At 45.9% G+C, this 20,095-nt stretch overlaps 1 protein-coding gene across 1 annotated transcript; it reads right to left on the bottom strand.

Annotated features, from left to right (window-relative positions):
* Window positions 1-3,237: 3,237 nt before the first annotated feature.
* PAG1 (phosphoprotein membrane anchor with glycosphingolipid microdomains 1) lies at window positions 3,238-19,768 on the bottom strand. The gene is made up of 6 exons (XM_069466320.1): window positions 19,644-19,768; window positions 18,049-18,100; window positions 13,839-13,935; window positions 11,192-11,796; window positions 7,127-7,186; window positions 3,238-3,621 (listed from the first exon to the last, which is right to left on the bottom strand). Exons 1-6 carry the CDS (start codon window positions 19,766-19,768, stop codon window positions 3,286-3,288), a joined length of 1,275 nt encoding a protein of 424 aa, XP_069322421.1. The 3' UTR covers window positions 3,238-3,285.
* Between the last annotated feature and the right edge of the window lie 327 nt (window positions 19,769-20,095).

Raw genomic sequence — 20,095 nt, 5'->3', positions numbered from 1 at the left:
TATATAGTAAATTCTGTTTTTGATAATTTTCTTTTAATACATTTAATCTCTGTAGCATTGAGCTCAAGATGAAATTTTTTTAAAGAAGCCATGGACTGGCCGGGCGCGGTGGCTCACGCCTGTAATCCTAGCACTCTGGGAGGCCGAGGCGGGTGGATCGCTCAAGGTCAGGAGTTTGAGACGAGCCTGAGCAAGAGCGAGACCCCGTCTCTACTAAAAATAGAAAGAAATTATATGGACAACTAAAAATATATATATATATAGAAAAATTAGCTGGGCATGGTGGCGCATGCCTGTAGTCCCAGCTACTCGGGAGGCTGAGGCAGGAGGATCGCTTGAGCCCAGGAGTTTGAGGTTGCTGTGAGCTAGGCTGACGCCACGGCACTCACTCTAGCCTGGGCAACAAAGTCAGACTCTGTCTCAAAAAAAAAAAAAAAGAAGCCATGGACTTTTGTTCAATTCAAAGATTCAAGCACAGGTTTTGAACAAAATAAATGTGATAATATTTATTGAAAACTGTAGTATAAGGTCCAACAGTAACAATGCATCAATAAATACACTTCAGGAAAATACCTATGTTCTAAAGAGCGGAGTCTTCTTTCTGAAGTTCACTCCACTCCCCCAACCCTTATGAACTCTGCTATCATTTATTCTTTTAGGGTTTTTGCTGGAGGGCCTTATAGCTCCTTTTAAAGTATACTTAAAATACTTTATATCACAACTTATTCTTACCAACTGCTTCTCAAATTAAAAGAGATATTTCAGTGAATATTTTAGGGCCATATTGCATAGCCTATGTTTGAAAACTTCTAGGGAAAATTCTAATAACGAAATTTCAAGATGACATGATTATTTGTAATGAGCTTCTCTATGCAGAAAAGGTTTTATACTTTAGATATCATACCTACTTCCCTGGTGACAAATAGGACATGAAGTGCAATAGAAATTTTTGAGCTGTAAGGTGTCTAGAAAGGATGTTACTATGGCATGTACAGTGCTAGGTGTGCAACATGACGTAGCCATTGCCATGCACTGAAGGAACCCCGTGATGTCAGAGATTGCTCAGTCAAAGTCATTAATACGGAGTGGTGGAAATCACCAGGCAAAGCAGTGCTCGTGAAAGATCTGAATTCAGAGAGGACGTGCCTTGCACTTTATCAACTTCTCTTTAATCCAGGGGTATTCTGCCATTATCTTCTAATCAGTGATGATTGTGCTTACGCATATGATGTCTTCATGGCAGAGACTAGATTGACTGAAATATAATGACAACCAACCAGTTCACCCCAACATAGCTCACTTTACAATTTCAGAAATGCAATACAGAGCATCACAAAATCGAGCCGTGAATACAGGCATGGAAAAGCATGCCAGTGAGCTGGTCTCTACCATTTTTAAGATGCTTCATCTTCCCAATTGCATTCTTTGTCATAAAGAGGGAAAACAGCAAGATTATTAAATCTGAAAAGTCACAGATGTCACAGCGGGATGGAATAATTGCCTCATTTTTTCTTTATCAGTGTAGGAAAAGCTGCCTTTCCATAGCCCACACTTCATAATAGCACTTCAACCAGGCGACTTTTAAAATGAAAAGCGAACAAGTTTTCAGATGTTGGCCTGATGAGATCTAAAGAGATGATTAAATTCATACCAGGGCTGAGCTCTTAATCTGAGTTATTTAAGCCACTGATTTTTGTAAAATGAAGGAAAAAAATTCCAATAGGCAATTTGCACTTGGCAAGCACTGGACTGCAGAATTCATCACTGTTTTCTAAAAAAATGTAATTAAACCTTAATGAAATTATGACACTTTTGTGAGGTTCATAATTCAGTCACCTCTCATATTTTGTTCTTCTTTTCATTTTACCATTTCATATATTTCAATATTGCCCACCACAAACCACTGAAAATAATTATTTATGTCTATTCCACTTATTTCTCCAGTGACCTGGGTGATTTGGACCAGGAGCTCCAAGTACCATTTGAAACGGTGAGTCTTTAAAAACCTTCAATGTTTTAAATACTTGGTTAGAAAAAAAGATAACAACTACTTGTGATCATCTAGCTTATGTGCTTTACGATGTCTTTTCAAAATGAGAGTATAAATCATCGTACATAAAATCAAAATAGTTACTATACACTTTTTCTGGCACTTTCGAGAAATTAGGCATTAAACATAAAACATCTTATAAATTTATATAACAAAAATAAATGTTTACATTTTAATCTTAGATAGATTACCTTAGGGCAGCAGTGAACTTACACGACCCCACACTGTGGGTGTGGGCAGCAGAGATCACGGGAAATACACATTCATGTCCACAGCCCTTCGGAGACGGATGCATGGCTGCTGTCCAAGTGTGTGGTCTGTGTCCCAACGTAAAGATTAAGGCTCTCTGTTTGGAAGGAATGAGCTCTGGGCTTAAACACGTATAGAAGTACCACAATATTCATTGAAAATACTGAAAAGGCTCCGTCGCGTTTTCAAACACTGGGGAAAAAAAATGTTGTGACTAGAAAAATAAAAGCAAGCATCTAAAACTGACTTCAAGTACTTTGGGGAGAGGCTGCTGACGTAGAGTGCCAAAATGAGAAGGAACAAAGCCTGAAGAGAGACTCAAGGATGTCTGTCCCTCCTTCATCCTGTTCCCTGCAGGGGTCAGATTCCCAGGTGCTGACACACGGCTCTTTGAAGAGGACTGGCGCGCCGCCCGGCGACCAGCAACCCTGGTCTCTCGCCATCCTAAATCGCCTACGCGGAAGGCTAAGGCCAAGCCTTGTGGGAGAATTTCCTTGGAATGAACCAGAGAAATCAAAAAATTTCAAGGGGGAAAAGCCATACATTTTCAAGTCAGTGGCAGACAGAGAAAAGGGAAGAGAGGAAGAAAAACCTGGCTCTTCCGCATGGCAGTATTTCAGGCCGGGGGAGCTGCAGTCCTTGCTGAGAGCAGTTCGTCCTCACAGCCTGGCTGTCCTCCGCAGTGGCAATGGGACCAGGGACAGGACAGCCGGGGTCTCCTGCCTGCGGAGGGCGAGGGCGCACGCGGGAGGCGTGGGGGGCCGTGCCTGTCTCCCCAGCGGGCAGGGGCACGCTCGGGTGCAGCCAGGTGGGTGTCTCGCTGTCTCAGAAACTGGAAAACAGGGGACACGAACCCGGCACCTCCGACTGTCTTCAGTTGACTAAAGCAGCATATAAGGTGTAGGTTTGTGTCTTCTGCTTCTCTTCCGCAGAAGAAACGTCCCCGGATGCTGAGCACAGGCTGTCTGGGGTTGTCTTCTGGGTTGCTAGAGCCTGGTGATATCTCTGCCTTGCTGCAAGTCACTAATGCTCTCGTAGTCGTTCTCCTTTGGGACGAGGCCATGGTGGCCGTTGGCCCCCAGGGGGACCTTTTCTTCGTCTCTGTTTAGAGTCTGTATTGCTTCATAATCGGGCTCCGGCTCCTCGCTGGGTCTCCCTGCTGGCAGAAGTGTGCTGTGTGGACTGTTTTCAAAGTCTTTAACAGTAGCATAGAGATCATTACAGGAGGACGGCGACCTCTGAGGGGCCCCTTGAATGGAGGTGTAGGCGGACTCTGCCGCTTTAAGCAAAGGTTTATTCACGGATGAGTACATGGCTGAGATCTAGGAAACAAAGGGACAGTCAAATAAACAAACTTCCAGCTGCAACGTCCCCCCACCCCCACCTTTTTAGTGACAAGCTACCTACTTAGCACTCATGGGCATCTTTGTGTATGTGCCCCTCTGAGATCTGTTCTTTATTATCCATACTAATTCTGGGGCACATTATAGAGGATAATTATATCCACTATCTTCCACTGTGTACGCAGATCAGTCATATTCCTTTAATGCTGTGAAAACCAAGTTCTCTCAGGTCTGCTGAGGGGTTTGAGGAGCAGGTGGAGTGGCCGGTCCCAGAAGCCCCGGGCCTGACAAAACATCATGTTTTATCCCATTTCGACATCAGGATGCTATGTCACCCGAAAAAGGGCTCCAGTGATTTATAAAAGGGGGCAGAAAACATATATTACACCAGTGATTCTCAAAATGTGGGCTTCAAACCAGCAGCAGCGGGATCTGGGAATCTACCAGAAAGGCAAATTCGCAGGCCCCACCCCAGCGCCACCAAGTGACACCCTCTGGGGACAGGCCCAGCTAGGGGTGCCGACTCTGACCCCAGCACAGTGTGAGAACCACTGAGTCGAATATTCCACGCTTCCTGTATCAGGCTGGGCTGAAGGGGAGTTGCTGGATTCTGACTGGCAGCATACATACATCTGAAAGTGGGTTGTTTTCCATTATTTTTTGACTTAGTTGCATGTTATTGGTTAAAGAGGCATTTATGGACTGGGCTTAGTTCTCTTCAGTGGGAAAATTCATCTCTTACCTGCAGCCAGCCAACTCAGAAATGAAACTTGGACATAGCCTATGGGATGATCTTTCCTATGGTGACAGCAGTCGGTTTTCCAAGCTCACCTTCCCTTCACAGCCTCACTAATAAATTCCATATAACCTCTAATGTCAAGAGTGATTTAATTTTGGGGTAATGATAGATTAAATGTACTGATTAAGAGATTTTGGGGGAGTACTATTTCATTGTGATGAATCATTGCTGGAAATAAGTAAAAATACCCTTCATTACCTGCATTTATTTTTGACCCTAAGTGATTGATTCATTCAAACACCAAGGAAATAAGTAAACAGGCTCCCTGGCAGATGCTCAGCGTCCAACGCCGAGGACATTTTCCCGCTTTCGCTTTTCTCGCATATTGCGGGTGAGGTTTCCAGCTGGCTTTGAGAGCTTCCTGGGCCAGGCCTGCGCGTGCTAACTGGTCATCTGCAGGGGGACTTTTCACTACGCTGGTGGCTCAGTTTTGCTAGGCCTTGGCCACCCAAGGGTTCACTGTCAGTGAAACGGTCTTTGGAAAACTCTTGCCATGCTGATCTGATGAATATTAAATTAACATTCTCACCTTAAAAGTTTTAATGAAAAAAATTGCTTTAAGAATAGAAGGATTATAATTGCTTTGAATTTAGGAAGAATAAAAAGAAAATCCACTGCTTTTCACAATAAGGTGGCAAATATATGGAATTTATTATCGAAATTGGTAGTCCAAGCCCCACGTGTGGACAGATTACAGAGGGGTAAAACAAAGATGACACAGTAACATCAAGGACAAGCATGCCTTGGCCTAGACTGTAACGATGACAGTTGGCCTCTCACCACCGTCTGTTCCTCTCCTCAACTCCTTCCCCATGTTTCCTGCCATTAATGCCCGCCCTGTTCTCTGTAAGAGCACTTGGGTCTTCTTGGACCCTGTACTCTTTTTTTTTTTTTTTTTTTTTAAGTTACAGGCTCTTTCATTAACTTGTAATTTAATATTGGCTCTGGGAATGAACCCAACGTGCAGAGGGTGTCATTGTACATTTCAATTTTTATAAAAGCTTCTTAAGTCTTCTAATACTCCTTTCGACTATTTGTTTCCTATGAATGTTATTTTACAGGTTTCTCTTCAAGCTTCCTCGCTACTTAGCTTTCCAATTTTTCTCTTTATACCCTTCATCTTTATTACTCCGTAAATTGTTACTACATCCTTATAAGTTACTCTCTGTTTTTTCCATTTCTCTTCTTTTTATCATCAACCCTTTCCTCATCATTCCGTTAAATTGGGATAACAGTACTTAAAAGCCCAGACCTCCATTTCCATCTGGACTGTCTAACATTATATTACACAAATACAAAAATAAATGATTTCTATATTTAGTTTTCCTAAATCTTCTTCCTAAAATGAATGTTGGTGAACCACAGTTCTTTATTTTATGTTAAAAATTCATCAGTATAACTAGGTCCTATTTTCAAAAACCACAAACAAATATAAGAAGGAAAGTAATTTAAAATTTTACACTGTCTTGATTTATTTTAAAGGATTAGCTTCCAGAACTCCTATGTATCTTACTTGCTTGTCCCAACTGGGATCACTCTGGGTACCGTGTAGAAACCAGAGTGGAGGAGGCCGAGGAGCTGCAGGGGCCCAGCCAGTGGGAAGTGACTGCCCAGGCCTAGTGAGATGGGGACAGGGGATGTGGGAGAAACAGTTTGGAGGTGCTACTGAAGGGACTTGGCTACTGACTGCGTCTGAGGACAGTGAGGGAAAGGACGATGTCAGGATGACCCTTGAGGGGTTTGTTTTGTACAACCAGATGGACAGACAGCAGGTCCGTTCCTGGGGGTTAGCAATATTAAGTAAGGAAACACTTCTGTTCTCTGAATTTTCAACGTGGGGGTCTATCTTTATATTTTAATACATTATGCAGAGTCCTATATAGGAGGTGATACACCTGGATATGTACATTGCTCTTGTACATGTACAAAATTTACTATGCTCAGAATTCTAGATAGAAACTATATGCAGCTCAATCAATTAAGGTGTTTAGCACTCTGAGCCTAGCTTGGCATAACAACATATCTCTCTCTCTCTCCACACACACACACACACACACACACACACACGTGCACGCACGCGCAATGGTTTTTACAATTATAATGCTTCACTGTAAGTCTAAACAGTGAATTTATAGCCCTGGTGCTTGAGAATATACAGTCAGTGCTCGTTGGCTGTTGTGATAGCTCCTGCCTGGAATTGCACTTCTAAAGTTACCTATTCTCTGCATCCAAAATTCCTCACTGAGACCTTCTCCCTCTATGTCTCAGGCAGGATCAAATTCCCTTACACCCAGCTGTTCCAATTTACCGAGTTTGCCAACCCACCATTAATTTCCTTCTGATGTGGTCTTCCTGACTGCTCACCAAGCAACCCTACTGGAAGTTCTCTCTTCTCATTCTTATTTTGTCCCTTGCCCTTTCTTTTATTTTGTGATCCTACTCAGTTTCTCTTCCGGAGCAGACCTGTCCACCCTGTCGTCCATCTTGTCTTGCCACCTGCCGGGCACTCTCTCTGAGCCACCAGAAACCCAACATCCCAAGCCTGGATCTCCAAACTCAGGCCCAGGGGAGTATTTCAGCTCTTTCAGACAAAGGGTAACGTTACAGTGCATTTATTCAAGGGGAGCAGCTCTATTTTTTTAATTCCAGGAGCTTTCTGTTATTTAGAAAGAAACAAAAACTTACTTCTTCTTCTGTGAGAGTTGGGTCTTCTTCCCGAGACTTGTAGGACAATGAACTAAATCTCTGTCAGAACAAACACAAACCAAAGGAAAGTAGTTTAAAGTTATTGAACCCAACCTTTCTTTTGCATATATTCCCTCATATCTGTCTAAAAATGTTTTCAAGTGATTTCTATGGAATCACATAGAAATTATGTGAAGGACTGAGAAATAAACACATATACCATTATTATTATATGATGCTCTGGGATATCTAATAGTATTACACTAGGAGAAATTTCGTCTAATTTTGTATTTGAATCTGTAGGTACAAATAAGCCAAAATAATTATTTAGACTACTGTTTCAATTCCTAATTGTCACAAAGGATTGGTCATCAATAAAGGATTGATAATTAAAAAAATCATAATGTTTCTTTATCAAATGCTGGAATTCTACATTTCTACAGGTTGCAGGTGTCATCAGGAAGATCCTTAAGTCATCTGGAAACTTCAAAGCTAATGGAAGTTAAATCAGCTCACTTTGGGGGGCTTTGCCCCTGCCTGGTTTCTCAATGCTTTTGGCTCCTGGTTTGCTGGTTCTCTCTCTAGAACATCTCCTGTCTTAATTCCTGGTGACTTTAACAAACGTGCATCCTTCCAAATCCTTCAGTTCCTTGACCTGCTCCGCCCCCACGGACGCTGTGCTCCATCTCCTGGCCTCACCTCGCCCTCTCCCGGATGCACCGTGGCACCCTCTCACCCTAAACCACAGCCTCTCCCACCACGCCAGCTCCTCTCGACCCCCTTCAGACCAGCACTCATCGTCCAGCTTCACCCCTTCTGTAACCCAGTTCCGAAGCTCCTTCAACGCTGCTGGGATCCAGCCGCCTTTTCCATGTCCCCCCTTCTGCTGATGTCCTTCCTTCCTGCCTTCCCAACCTTAAACTCCATAGTGAGCCGTCACAATCATGCTCCCCAGTCACTGGCGAACTCAACCCTCACGTGAGCCCTTTACGTGCCTCTGTGCCATCTGACACTTCCCTAGTACACCCCGTCCCTGCTCGACCAGCGGTCTGCTTTGCTTTTCATCCTCTCTCCCCAAACTTCCCTCACCTCCTCACCCATCTCCACTCTGAGCGATGACCTTGCTTCCTAGCTCACTGAGAAAACTAAAGGCATCAGCAGAAATTTCTAAGAACTCCTACGCCCATCACCAGCCTCTGCACCCATCCATTTTCCTTCTGCCCCGTTACCACAAATGAACTTTTCCATGCTCCTCTTTATGGCGATCCCCTCCTCCCGTGTATCAGATTCCATCCCTGCACACCTACGCGTGAATTTAGCTCTAGAAAATTCTCCTAGTACAGGATCACTCCCATCCACACACATACCTGCTGCTACTTCTCTCATTCTAAAAACAAGACAAAAGACGAAAGAAATGAACCCAATCCTACTTCCAGCTCTATCTATTGCCTCACTTCTTCAGAGCAAAGTCTCCTACAAGAGTTGTCTATGAAGTCACTAAAATAATTGCTCTCCTCCTATTCTCTTTCTAAACCTGTTTCAGTCAAGTTTCTGCCACTCCATGGAGACTGCTCTTGTCGAAGTCATCAGTGTGACTCATCGTCCTCGAACTGCCGCTGCATTTGCCACAGCGGTCGGTCACTCTTTCCTCCCTGGTCACTGTCTTTGCTGGGCTTCCAGGACCCCACACTCTCCTGTTTTTTCCTCCTTTGGTCTCTTCTGCTGGTTTCTTTTCCAGATCTCTACTCTTGGAGCTCTTCTGGTCCTTCCTGATGTTCACTCATTCTGTGACCTCATCCAGTCTCCTGGCTTTCAAACCACACTTCCGCCAACGACTCCCACATGTGCCAGTCCAGCTCTGGCCTTTCCACTCAACCCCACCCATCTACACAGCTGCTATCTGATTAGCTCCACCGGGATCTCCAATCCGTATCTCAAACTAAACACCTCCAACACTGAATGCCCAACTTCTCCCCAACACCTGCTCGGCCTGCGTCTTCTGCAGTTCGGTTAATACCAATTCTATCCTTCCTACAACTCAGGCCCAACCTTGGACCTATCACTGTCTCTTTCTCTCACTCTACATGTGTATAATCCATTGGCAAATCTCTGGGCTCTAGCTTAGCTTCTCTCATCACATCTGCTGCCTGCGCCCTGATCCGGGGCACCCCCATCTTTCATCCGGATTATCAGGATGGCCACCCAATTGGTCCCTGGCTTCCACCCTTTACAGCCTATTTCAAAACTGGAGTCAGAGGAATCCTTTCACGACACAGGTTGGGTTGTGCCATTCTGCTGCTCAAGACTCTCTGGTGGCCTTATTATTGTTCAGACCATAAACCAAGGCCACCCAGGATTAAGCCCTGGTTACCTTCTGCCCACTATTATCCTTGCTTGTCCCTCTCCAGCCACACCAGTCCTCTCCTCTTCCCTCACAAGCCAGGCAAGCCCTAGCCTCAGGGACGTCACGCTGGCCGTGCCCTCCCATTCGCTTGCTCCTCCCCGGAAAGCGTGTTACTCACTCCCACCCCTCCTTTAACTCTGCTCAAGTGTCACCTTCAGAGCTGGGCGGACCCTGACTGCTCTGCCCAAAACTACTCCCCATCTCTATTTTCCTAATCCCCCTTATTCTATTTTTTTTTCTTACAAACTTTATGTCTATCTCTTCCCACTAAAATGTAAGCTCACAGGGGCAGGAATTTTATTCATTTATATGTGTTATTCAGTGTCATTCTTAGCACCCAGAAGACTGTGTGGCACATAGTAGGTGCTCATTAAAATCTTTCTGTTGAGTGAATGAATATTAAACACTTCAAACTCTCAACTTACTTAGCATTCAAATTGTTTATATGAAGATGATGGCTTACTCATTCTTCTTATACTATAGAAAGAGAATTTGGTTTCCAGATGGGTATTTCCAGTTTTTAATGTAAAAGCTGGAGAACTGCTTACTAGCGATGGTTAGGCAACTGACCTTCTTATCTTTAAAATGCTTCTGAGTAAAAAGCATTAACTGGTTTAGGCAGCATAAACTTTACATCAGTTTTATTACCTTTGGTTTTATGAAAGGCAAAAAATTAGACTGCATTTTTGCATTTTATGAATGTGTTCATACATCCTTTTACTGGTGCTTTCAACAGCTGATTTCATGGATAATACGAAATGTTGAAATGCATTCAGAGAGTAGCAAAAAGCAGGACTTCCTCGGGCTAATCTATACAATCAGAGCTTTCTGACCGTGAACTCCAGAAGTGTTTTTAGGCTACGAGTGACTGATGAGGCCCTATTTGCCCCTCCTACCAAAACTTGAATAGAAGAGAACCTTGTCTTTTTTGCTGTATAGAGAAAAGAAATTAGATATAATTGCCTGAAGTCGATGGGCCTAGTTAAACCTCAGGGAGATTTTGACAACTGGAGATGTGACGTTCACTGCAGCTCAGATATTAAGTTATCAGACACACACCCAGAAGCCTGGGGACCGCTAATACATTTTAGAGCTTTGCTGAATATCTAAATTTAAGAGTTAGAAGTTACTACTTAGGAATTGTCACAAAACAAGATTTCTTATTGGATTTACATGAGTGTACACGCAATCAGATATAAACAGGACACGTGTGACTCGGTTCCCCGCTGTGCACGTTGCCACGCTTTGATTTCTGGGATGCTGGCAGGGCAGAGGTCACCACGCTGCTTAGGCAGCGACAAGTGGGAGAAGTAAAATGTGCAGACAAAGGGTCTAGTCTCTCTGCTTCACTCTTGGTCTTCAAAATAAAGCAAATAATACTTGGCCCTAATTAGACATGATGTGAAAACTGGAAAATATCCAAGTGAGGTGTGGAGAAAGAAACGTTCGATAAACATGAGCTTTCAGTTTCTTATTACTTGGAGGGGGAAAACAGCCAAACACAGCTTACACTAAAGCAGCTTTCATCATTTAACAAATTTGGAAGTGTTTGTAGGTATTTCCCAGAACAATGTACGAGTAAAAAAAACACCAAAAAAATCCTAGGACTACAGATTCCTTATCATGACAAAAGCCCATGACACAAACACGCCGGAGCCCACCTTGTTGGTTTCACTGGTCCTCTCCGTGGCTCTCTCTTCTTCTGCCTCTCGCCCTTCCTCCTCCTGAAGGTTTTCATTCTCATCCAGAAGTTTGACAGGGACAGGTGGCGGCGCCTCCTCTTCCGGATCATACGAATTGTCGAGAATACTCTCTGCATTCATGCTTTGGCGACACTTTTTGTTTCTGTCCACGGAGGCATATTCAGCGAACTCTGCTTTGCCCTCGGTGTGGGGCCCGGGAAGCTCCTTCAAGGTAGAAGTAGACTTTGACTTGCCACTGTGGCCTTTATCCAGGTGTGTGGCTGCCGCCACCTCCTTGATTTCTTTCACAGTCTCATACAAGCAGTCCTCCACCATGTTTTCTTGGGAGGAGCTGTCCTTGAGCACTTCGTACGGCCCCTCCATCCCCGGCCCCGGGTCCCCATCCGCACTTCTTGCCGTGAGCATGGTGTCCACCGCGCTCTCAGGAGGGATTCTGGGCAGCTCCCGACTCTGATGACATTTTGGCTTCCCTGTGCTGTCCTGGGAGTCCAGGAGATCCGAAGCCGAGGTCTGGACTTCCTCGTAATGTTGCATGCAGGTCAGAGTACTGTCTTCTGAAAGAACTAAAGCGGCAGAGGTATTAAAAGTGGAGAGGGACAAGTCCTTCAGTAATCATTACAGCGAATCAGAGAATGTAAAGTTGGGTTCAATCAAGACGCTCACTTTATTAGACTCGGCTGCAAATTATAGATATGACGACTGTCCGGTGATAGTCTTACTTCAATCACAGTTTCAACTAAAGTCATCTGTTATATTTTTCCCAATACAAGATTTAATAAATTGTCTTGGCTACAAGTGTGGTTCGCAGTTACTTTCCTTACTTATTGTTACACCTGATGAGACTCTTGTGGCCAGAGGGGCCAATGTGACCAGAGGATGAAAGTGGTATTCAGTGGGGCCAAACTGTGGGGGCTGGACACTACAAGGGGAACATGTGTGGTGGCCACTCTCCCTGGCCCACTGGCCCCCGCCTGTGTGTGGAGGGAATTACTGGGAGCCACCACACCTCCCTCCACAGGTCACCTGCTTGGCGGGCATAATGGAACCAACAGGGCAAAAATGTACCCTTCAGCAGTAAAGAGACTGGTGGCGCCCTGTGTCTTCCTGCCATCACCCAGCCACACACTCCTACCTCCAATTAGAAAGTCCAAATATGAAACTCTCGGACTGCCACAGAAATGTCACCATGTGAAGCCATTCAGTTGTCCCTTTACCAAGTACATTTTGGGTGTCTACTACATGCCAGGGATGGTTCAAGGTGCCGGGGACACATCATTCAACAAAACAGAGAGTCCTGCCCTCCGGCGCTTCCACTGCGGTGACTAAGCTATTAAATTAGTGTCTCACTTTGGGGGGATTAGAAAGTGTCCCTATTTTATCTATACATATATAGATTTAAGAGGGACATGGGAAAATGGTAACAGATCACTCCACCCTTCTGAACTTCACAACCACCACAGCCGCGTGTGTTCTAAATACCTAATCCTCACAGGGGGGTGAACTTCTGCTCCCTGGTCTTAGTCAGTGGGCCACGGTGGACAGAGAACAGGCACTAGTGTCTGAAGACTCGGGTGTCAATACTGACCACCCCACAGGTCCCTTGTCAGCAAATGGGGGTCACAGGACGACTCCAAGCTCAGGCGGAAGTGCACTGTGTACTGGAAAGCATGACGCAAACGCAGCTGCTACTTTTGTCAGCCAGAGCACACTGTGCGTGAAACTGACATTGTGCAGCACGGCTCTGAGTGTGTGTCCAGGACACAGACTGCCCGGTGCACATCACAGACCCTCAGCACACTGACTGTAGGATCTTAGGCACATTATGAACCTCTCCGTGGTAGGCAGAACGGTCCCTCAAAAGATGTCCACGTCCTAATCCCTGGAACCTGTGCAACTGGGTTATGTGAGGTGGCAAGGGGAGGACTAAGGTTACAGAAGGAATTAAGGTGCTAATTAGCTGACTCTGAGATGGGAGAGTGTCCTGGGGTATCAGACGGCCCAAGGTAATGACAAGGGTCCTTCTGAGTGCAAGAGGGAGGCAGGAGAGTCAAAGGTAGGATATGGAGACAGAGGCAGAACCAAGAAATGCAGGTGGCCCCTAGCAGCTGAGAAAGGTGAGGAAAAGGATTCTTTCCGAGAGGCTCCAGGAAGAAACAGCCCTTCTGATATGTTGGTTCCAGCCCAGTGAGACCCATTTCAGACTTCTGACCTCTGGAATCGTAAGTTAAAACATTTTTGTTGTTTTAAGTTTGTGGTCCTTTGTCACAGCAGCAATGTGCCACAGTCTCCTCACCTTTAAACCATGGATAGTAATAGTACCTATCTTGCAGGGTAGCAATAATGTTATTATTAAGGACAGTATCTTATAGGGTTAAAGTAAACGAGTTAGCACATGTACAAATCTTAGAGCAACGCCTGGTACACAAAGAAGCCAATTAAAAAGTAGTAGGTATCACTCACCCAAATGAGATTTTTTGCTAAAACTGGTAGTCATACTAAAACCAAAAAAGGACAGTTTCCTACTTTTTATGCTACATATTTTGAAACCTAGTACTTTTGTAGTTGACGAGGCCTGTGTTGAAGGATGGTGTTTTGTAGAACTTACTGTCCCCGTTGGTGAGCGCCCCATTCTGCTCGCTGCTGGCAGGCGCATCTGTTGCCAGGCTGGTAATTGAACGGCTGAACATCTCCTTGTCTGAAGGCTGCAAAAACAAACAAAAAAACCCCAACAAAACATCATTCTTAGCAATGCAGCACACTGCTAAGAATCTAGACTTCAGGGCAGAGAAGAGTACCCATGGCTTTTTTCTAAAAATTAAAACAGCAAAAACAAAAATCAGGATCGACCACAGTAGACCTCCCCTTATCCACAGAGGATACGTTCCAAGACCTCCAGTGGATGCCTGAAACTGCAGATAGGACCGAACCCTGTATGTACGATGCCTTTTCCTATACATGCACACCTGTGATAAAGCTTAACTTATAAATTAGGTACAATAAGAGATTAACAAGTAATAGAAAAATTTTAAGAATATACTGTACTAAAAATTACATGAATATGCTCTCGCTCTGTCTCTCAGAGTATCTTATCATACTGTACTCACCTATTTTTGGACCATGGTTGACCTTGGGTAACTGAAACCACAGAAATCAAAACCATGGATAAAGGGGGGACTTCCGCATTTAGATTTAAATTAAGAGAAATAAAATGAAATTCAATTGAGTTTCTCGGTCTACTAGTCACAATTCAAGTGCTCAATAGCAACCTGTGTCCACTGGGTACCATAATATGACAGTACAGACACAGAACACGTCCAGCACTGTGGAACATTCTAGTAGACAGTGCTGTCCCAGAATCTTAGGAGCACGGGGAATCTTCCACGGCCATCTGCCCAGCTCCCCACCTGGTGACCTACAACTGGGCTACAGGTAGGTTGTGACAAATCAGTCCCCACAGCTCAAGGCAGGGAGGGGACCAGAAGGCCCAACGCTGGTCAGAATTGACTCCGGCAGGGAACAGTATCACCCCTGTAGCACAGGTGCTGTAAAATGCTATTCTCAAAGATGTGCCGAGCCACGAGAAACATGGGAAAGCATCACTATTTGTCATCTGAAGGGAAGAGACTTAACTCTGGTCAAAGACAGGTAATGCCACTGATTTCTGAAACTCTTTCAGAATCAGCCACATCTCTGGCTCCAAGGTTCGCAAAGACAGTCACATGCTGGAGCGCAGCTCTGCAAACCTTTCTTATTCCTACAGCCAGACAGACCCTGGGCTGGGCAACCTGTGGGCTCTGATTTCAAGATTATTTTTTTTTAGGAGGCAAGAAAAGCTTCACCTTTCTCTGCTGCACCCCTTTTAATAAAAGGATTTGTCCTGTAAAATTTGAATTCAGTCAAAAGGCTGCACTCAAGGATCCAGACGGCCACAGGTTCCCCACCCCTGCCGGGCAGTTTCTTTAACACATTAACTGCCTTGTGAGTTGTATTTAACTCACGCTAATTTTGAGTCCGGGCCCTTGGGAAGCAGTATGTAACTCACACGTCTCTTTACCTTGGGAGCTGTGTGAACTATTTTTCAAGTTGCATATAACTCACATATAGAAAACAATAAAAAATAAGTTTTTCATTAAATTAGGAAGGATCATTTTGTTTTTGAAGTTTTTATTCTATTTTTGTAATAAAACATTGTGGTCCAAAGGAAAAAAAAATTTTTTTTTTCTGGTGTGGCAGTCAGCGTGTTAAACACCCACTGGTCCCAGGCTGCTGCCTGAGTCACTGTAAAGATGATTTGCTCCCCGTCCTGTCCACAGCCTGCATGACCCGAGAGGTTACCCAGGCTCCAAGACTCCACATGGGAAGTTCTGATGTGAACAGCCCAGGAGGGCTAGTTGGCCTCAACAAATTCTCTGACTCCTAATTTGGAACCAAACAGTGATAGCAAAGAGCTCGTGCTATGGCTGACCCAAAAGTTTATAGGGAGTCACTGCTGCAATTCAATGCAGCTCATATCTGATGAGCCCACGAGATGGGTCATTGTGTCAGGCTGCCGGGAACCTGAGATGCGGGTGTGTCCCCTGCCCCACCTCACTGCTCATATCCCAGAAACGATGCTACAATCGGGCAGGAATGGGGGTAGGTGTGGGGGCAGAAGGCTCTCAGGTGGGCTCACAGCAGCATAATATATATAGGTTCTAACCACCATTTCCAATCTTAGCGTCTGTGAAATGGGGAATCTGCAAGTTGTGTAAGATTTAGGATCTGAAAAGCCCTTAAAGAGAGGTGGGTGGGCAAATGCGTGTGTGCAGGACACCACTGCCCATGTAAACACGTGCTCTTGTGCACACTTTCTCTCAGACACACACACTCACATACGTGAGGCTGATTAATTATGAGAGCCAGCCTCTTCCTCTTACCCACCTGCCACTCTCTCCTGTCTCACCCAGGGCTGCTGCGACCTCGAGGAGAGCAGCAGGCAGTGAAGGTGTGGAGCGGGGGCTCTCACACTTGTGCGTACATCAGAATCACCTGGAGGGCCTGGCCACAGTTCCCGGCCCCACCCTAGGGAGGATTCTCACCTCTAATAAGCTCCCAGGTGATGCTGCCGCTGGCGTGGTCTGGGCCACACCTGAGAACCCTGCTCTAGAAGGAAGTCAGCAATGGAGCTGGAAGACTTTCCCCAGCCCCATCTCACCACCCCGCTGGTGCCAGGGAGAGAGGTGGGTGAGGAAACACGGGGCCTGGATCTGCACGTGGGAGAAGCCACAGAAAAGATTTCCCGGTCCCTCCACCTCCTCCTGAGGCCACCACGGCAGCAGTCACTGGGGCAGAGCAGAGGCACCAGGAACAGACAAGAAGTGGGGACAACGTGGACATCCAGAGATGGGAATGGGGTGAGAAAAAGGGTAAAGGGCGGATCGGTGGGTGGGCCACCTGGGTGTACACATGCAGAGAGGAAGGAAAGGGGAGCCCTGCGGGGCCCCCAGGGGGAACAGGGAGCCTCACCACTTCCTGTCTGTGTGGGCTAAAATAGTCCCTCGAATTTGTAGGTCAGGCAGCCTAGGCCAGAGGTGCCACCCGGGGAACTCCCAGTGTGCCTGCTGGCTGCGTGTTTGACACCAGACCTCATGCTCTATTTCTGACTCGTCTGTACTTCCTTTTTTGCACCCTCTTCTGCCAAACCAGTTTTTGCTTGACCTTGAGAAATCATGTCCTGAACGGGAAGCGTCTTCTGTTTTAGCACTGCCACGGGGCTCAGGCAGGACTCCGAAGCCGGCCTTGTGAGTGTGCGGGTGGGGGAGGGCACCCATCCCCAGCTGCTGGAATCGCTCAGTCACCCCTGAGTCAGAGGACAGGGCGGGACTGGGCCTCTCAGGCTGTTCCTTACCAGCGTGGATCCCCACGGGCCACCTGAGGATCATCAGGACCCATAAGGTGCTGAGGGCTGGGAACACTCGAGTGAGGCCAGGCTATCCCTAGGGTGCTATGGGTCCCAGGCTCTGGTAGCTTAGCGACCCGTTGTTATGGGTTGAACTGCATACATATGTCAAAGTCCTAACCACCAGGACCTCAGAACGTGACCTTTTTTGGAAGTAGGGTCATTGCAGATGAAACTGCAGTTAAGATGAGGTCACACTAGAGTAGGGGGGCCCTAGTCTACTATGTCTGGTGTCTTTACAAAGGGAAACTTGGACACAGAGCCAGACATGCATACAGGGAAGATGATGTGACAGGCAGAGGGAGAAGGCCTTGTGTAGAAGAAGGCAGAGATTCGGGTGATGCACTACAAACCAAAGGACGCCACCAACTGCCCAAAAGCCACCAGGAGAGAGGCCTGGAACAGACCCGCTCTCAGAAGGAACTGACGCTGCCAACACCTTGATCTTTGGACTTCTGGCCTCCAGAACTGAGACAAGATACATGCTGAGACAAGATTTAAGCCACCAGTCTGTGGCCCTTTGTTATGACAGACCTAGCCAATTAAAACACCAGTTGGAGCTGGGCAGAGGCAAACAAGAGACATCCCTGCGGCAGGCTGGAGCCATCTAAGGATCACTCTGGCAGCGGCAAAACTGCATCCGTGTCAGACACTCTCCCAACAAACCTGGCTAATCGCACAGGCCTCTGGCCACGGTGACGATAAACCTACAGAAAGAGGACACAGTCCAGGCAGTCACAGTTAACTTGGGCTTAGTTCTCCCCCTCAGGTTCGTTCGGCTCATAAGCATGTGGCAACACGCTTGGATGTGTCGCTGATATCTTAGCATGTGCACACGGACAGACAGACAGACAGACACACACGCATGTGGGCTCACCACGTTCATCAGGTTCTCATGGTCCCCACTCTGCTGTTTCGGCTTCTTTTCCCTGAGATGGAAAATAAAACATCGTAATGTCAAATGTGCCCCCTAAAATCAAAAATTCACTACCCTTTCCTATCCTAATTCTTCCCACCACTTAAATCCCTCTTATTTTAAGAACCATGTGTATTTTCTCCAAAGAGGAAAAAACTAGACAGTTGCTCGATCACCTGTTTGCAGGTGTTAGGTGCAAGAAGTGTTCAAGCCACAGAAGGGACTGCTCACCTGTCCTGAGCACCTCTTCCCCCAGAAATTAAAAATACAAGCTCACAGTGAGAGGCCGACGCATGGTCCTGAGTAGAAACTGTTTATACCCAGAAGACTGGAATGAGTTACACCATTTTTTTCCTTAGAAAACCCAGACAATTATCTCATCTCACTTAGAGTCTCTGCAAAGTCACACACTGCAGAGGGATGGGGAAAATAAAGAAAATACAAATTTTGGCACGCCAGGAAGGGTACATGCTCTCAGCATGACTCATATGTACTTCCAGTCTATGGAAAAGTCTGTCAAGTAAAAATAGAATTTGTTTTTACTCAGGACGGTCTAAAGAAAGCCATCAGTTGTAGAAAATACGTGTCCCATCCACGCACCATATAAAGCAAGAGTGACACCTAGTGGGAACGTGAGTAACTGCAGCAGCGGGCCGGCCCAGGCCCAGGGCAGCCCACACTCCCTGCAGCCTGTATTTCTTCACCTTTCTGGTAAGTCGGACTCTGTCCCAGACACGGAGGCCTGGGTCCAAACTGGGCAGGGATTAGGAGGCTACTTGGATTCAGAGGGTCTGGCTTTTACCTCTCTTGACAGATTTCAGGCTGGGAAGCCATATCAGACTTTTAAGTGACACTCCTGGAGTTCCTTCCAAGATTGAGAGTGAGTTTGGAACTGGGCTGGCTCCCGGCAGCATCCACCCCCCCAGAAGCCTGTCTGCTTTGCAACAGCTCCTGAATGTCTCGCAAAATCACTCCTCATTAGAAAGAGCTTTACTTCTCTCCGAGCAAAGATCTCTTTTTTGGGGTACTGACATTTTCTCCGAGACAGAGGAGAAAGACGTATAATTCTAAAAAAAGATACTGATGATTATTTCACATGTAGCATGTCTCTCTCCTAGGAAAACTAATCTGCTTCTTAAGAAACTGCAGTTCTACATGGTAAATCTTTAATTAATAAACGATCTCTCGGAAGCCCCGTAACAGCAAAAATTCTCAGTAATTTCCAAGTGATGGCAAGAAGATTCACATCACACTTGGATTTCGGAATGTCCACAGACGGAAAAAGACAATACAAATTTTGACAAAATTTGTCCAAAGAACAGCAAGAATTCCATTCTGGGAAGTTTAACATATAAGGGCTCTTCCACTTGCTCCTCAGCAAGATCGAATATGGATTTCCATTCAATTAATAAAGAATGTCCTGGCACCCTTTGCAGCAGAGAGAAGTTCGAGTGTGAGTTTCTGTGAACAGTCATGCAGATGTCTTATATACAGACGCTTCTGGGTACAGGGGACATGTTATTTCAAGGTTCTGGTAGAGGCACTTTGGCTCTTACCTATCGCAACTGGAGCACAGGAAGATGAGGAAGGTAATGAGGAAGAAAGTGGCAACAGCTGCCAAACTCCCCCACAGGACGACCTGCATTTGTCCCCCGCTCAACACGCTGCCTGCAGGTCCCATGGTGGGAGCAGGAACTGGCACAAGCTGACGGAATCAGTCCTTCAAAGGTGGTGACGTGGGGCTGCAGAGGGCTCCATCCTCCTGTGGAGAGACCACGTGTTTGGAAAGTACTTCTTGTGTGAACGGACAGAATCTTGTAATTAGGTTCCTGTACGGAGCAAGGCCTTTGGGCAACGTCAGGGAAGTGTGTGCAGAATGCAGAACGCAGCACTGGACTCGATTTGAAGCCTGACTCTGGGCAAGTCCCCTCCACGGTCTAGACCTCTATTCTTCTCACCTAAAAGTACCAATCAGGAACGTACAAGTGCCTAGTGCAGTGTTTGAAGC

Source organism: Eulemur rufifrons, chromosome 3 (assembly GCF_041146395.1).
Source record: "Eulemur rufifrons isolate Redbay chromosome 3, OSU_ERuf_1, whole genome shotgun sequence".
In the NCBI taxonomy this organism is placed as follows: domain Eukaryota; kingdom Metazoa; phylum Chordata; class Mammalia; order Primates; family Lemuridae; genus Eulemur; species Eulemur rufifrons.
The sequence above is the reverse complement of the archived record's forward strand: the minus strand, read 5'-3'. Positions and strand labels throughout refer to the sequence as shown.

What these genes read in the sequence shown, in the direction of transcription:
- PAG1 (XM_069466320.1), bottom strand. Translation starts at nt 19,768, where the DNA reads ATGGGACCTGCAGGCAGCGTGTTGAGCGGGGGACAAATGCAGGTCGTC. An exon ending in CTGTGCTCCAGTTGCGATAG is followed by an intron (nt 18,101 to 19,643) that starts GTAAGAGCCAAA and finishes TTTCCATCTCAG; the next exon opens with GGAAAAGAAGCCGAAACAGC. An exon ending in ATGAGAACCTGATGAACGTG is followed by an intron (nt 13,936 to 18,048) that starts GTGAGCCCACAT and finishes TTGTTTTTGCAG; the next exon opens with CCTTCAGACAAGGAGATGTT.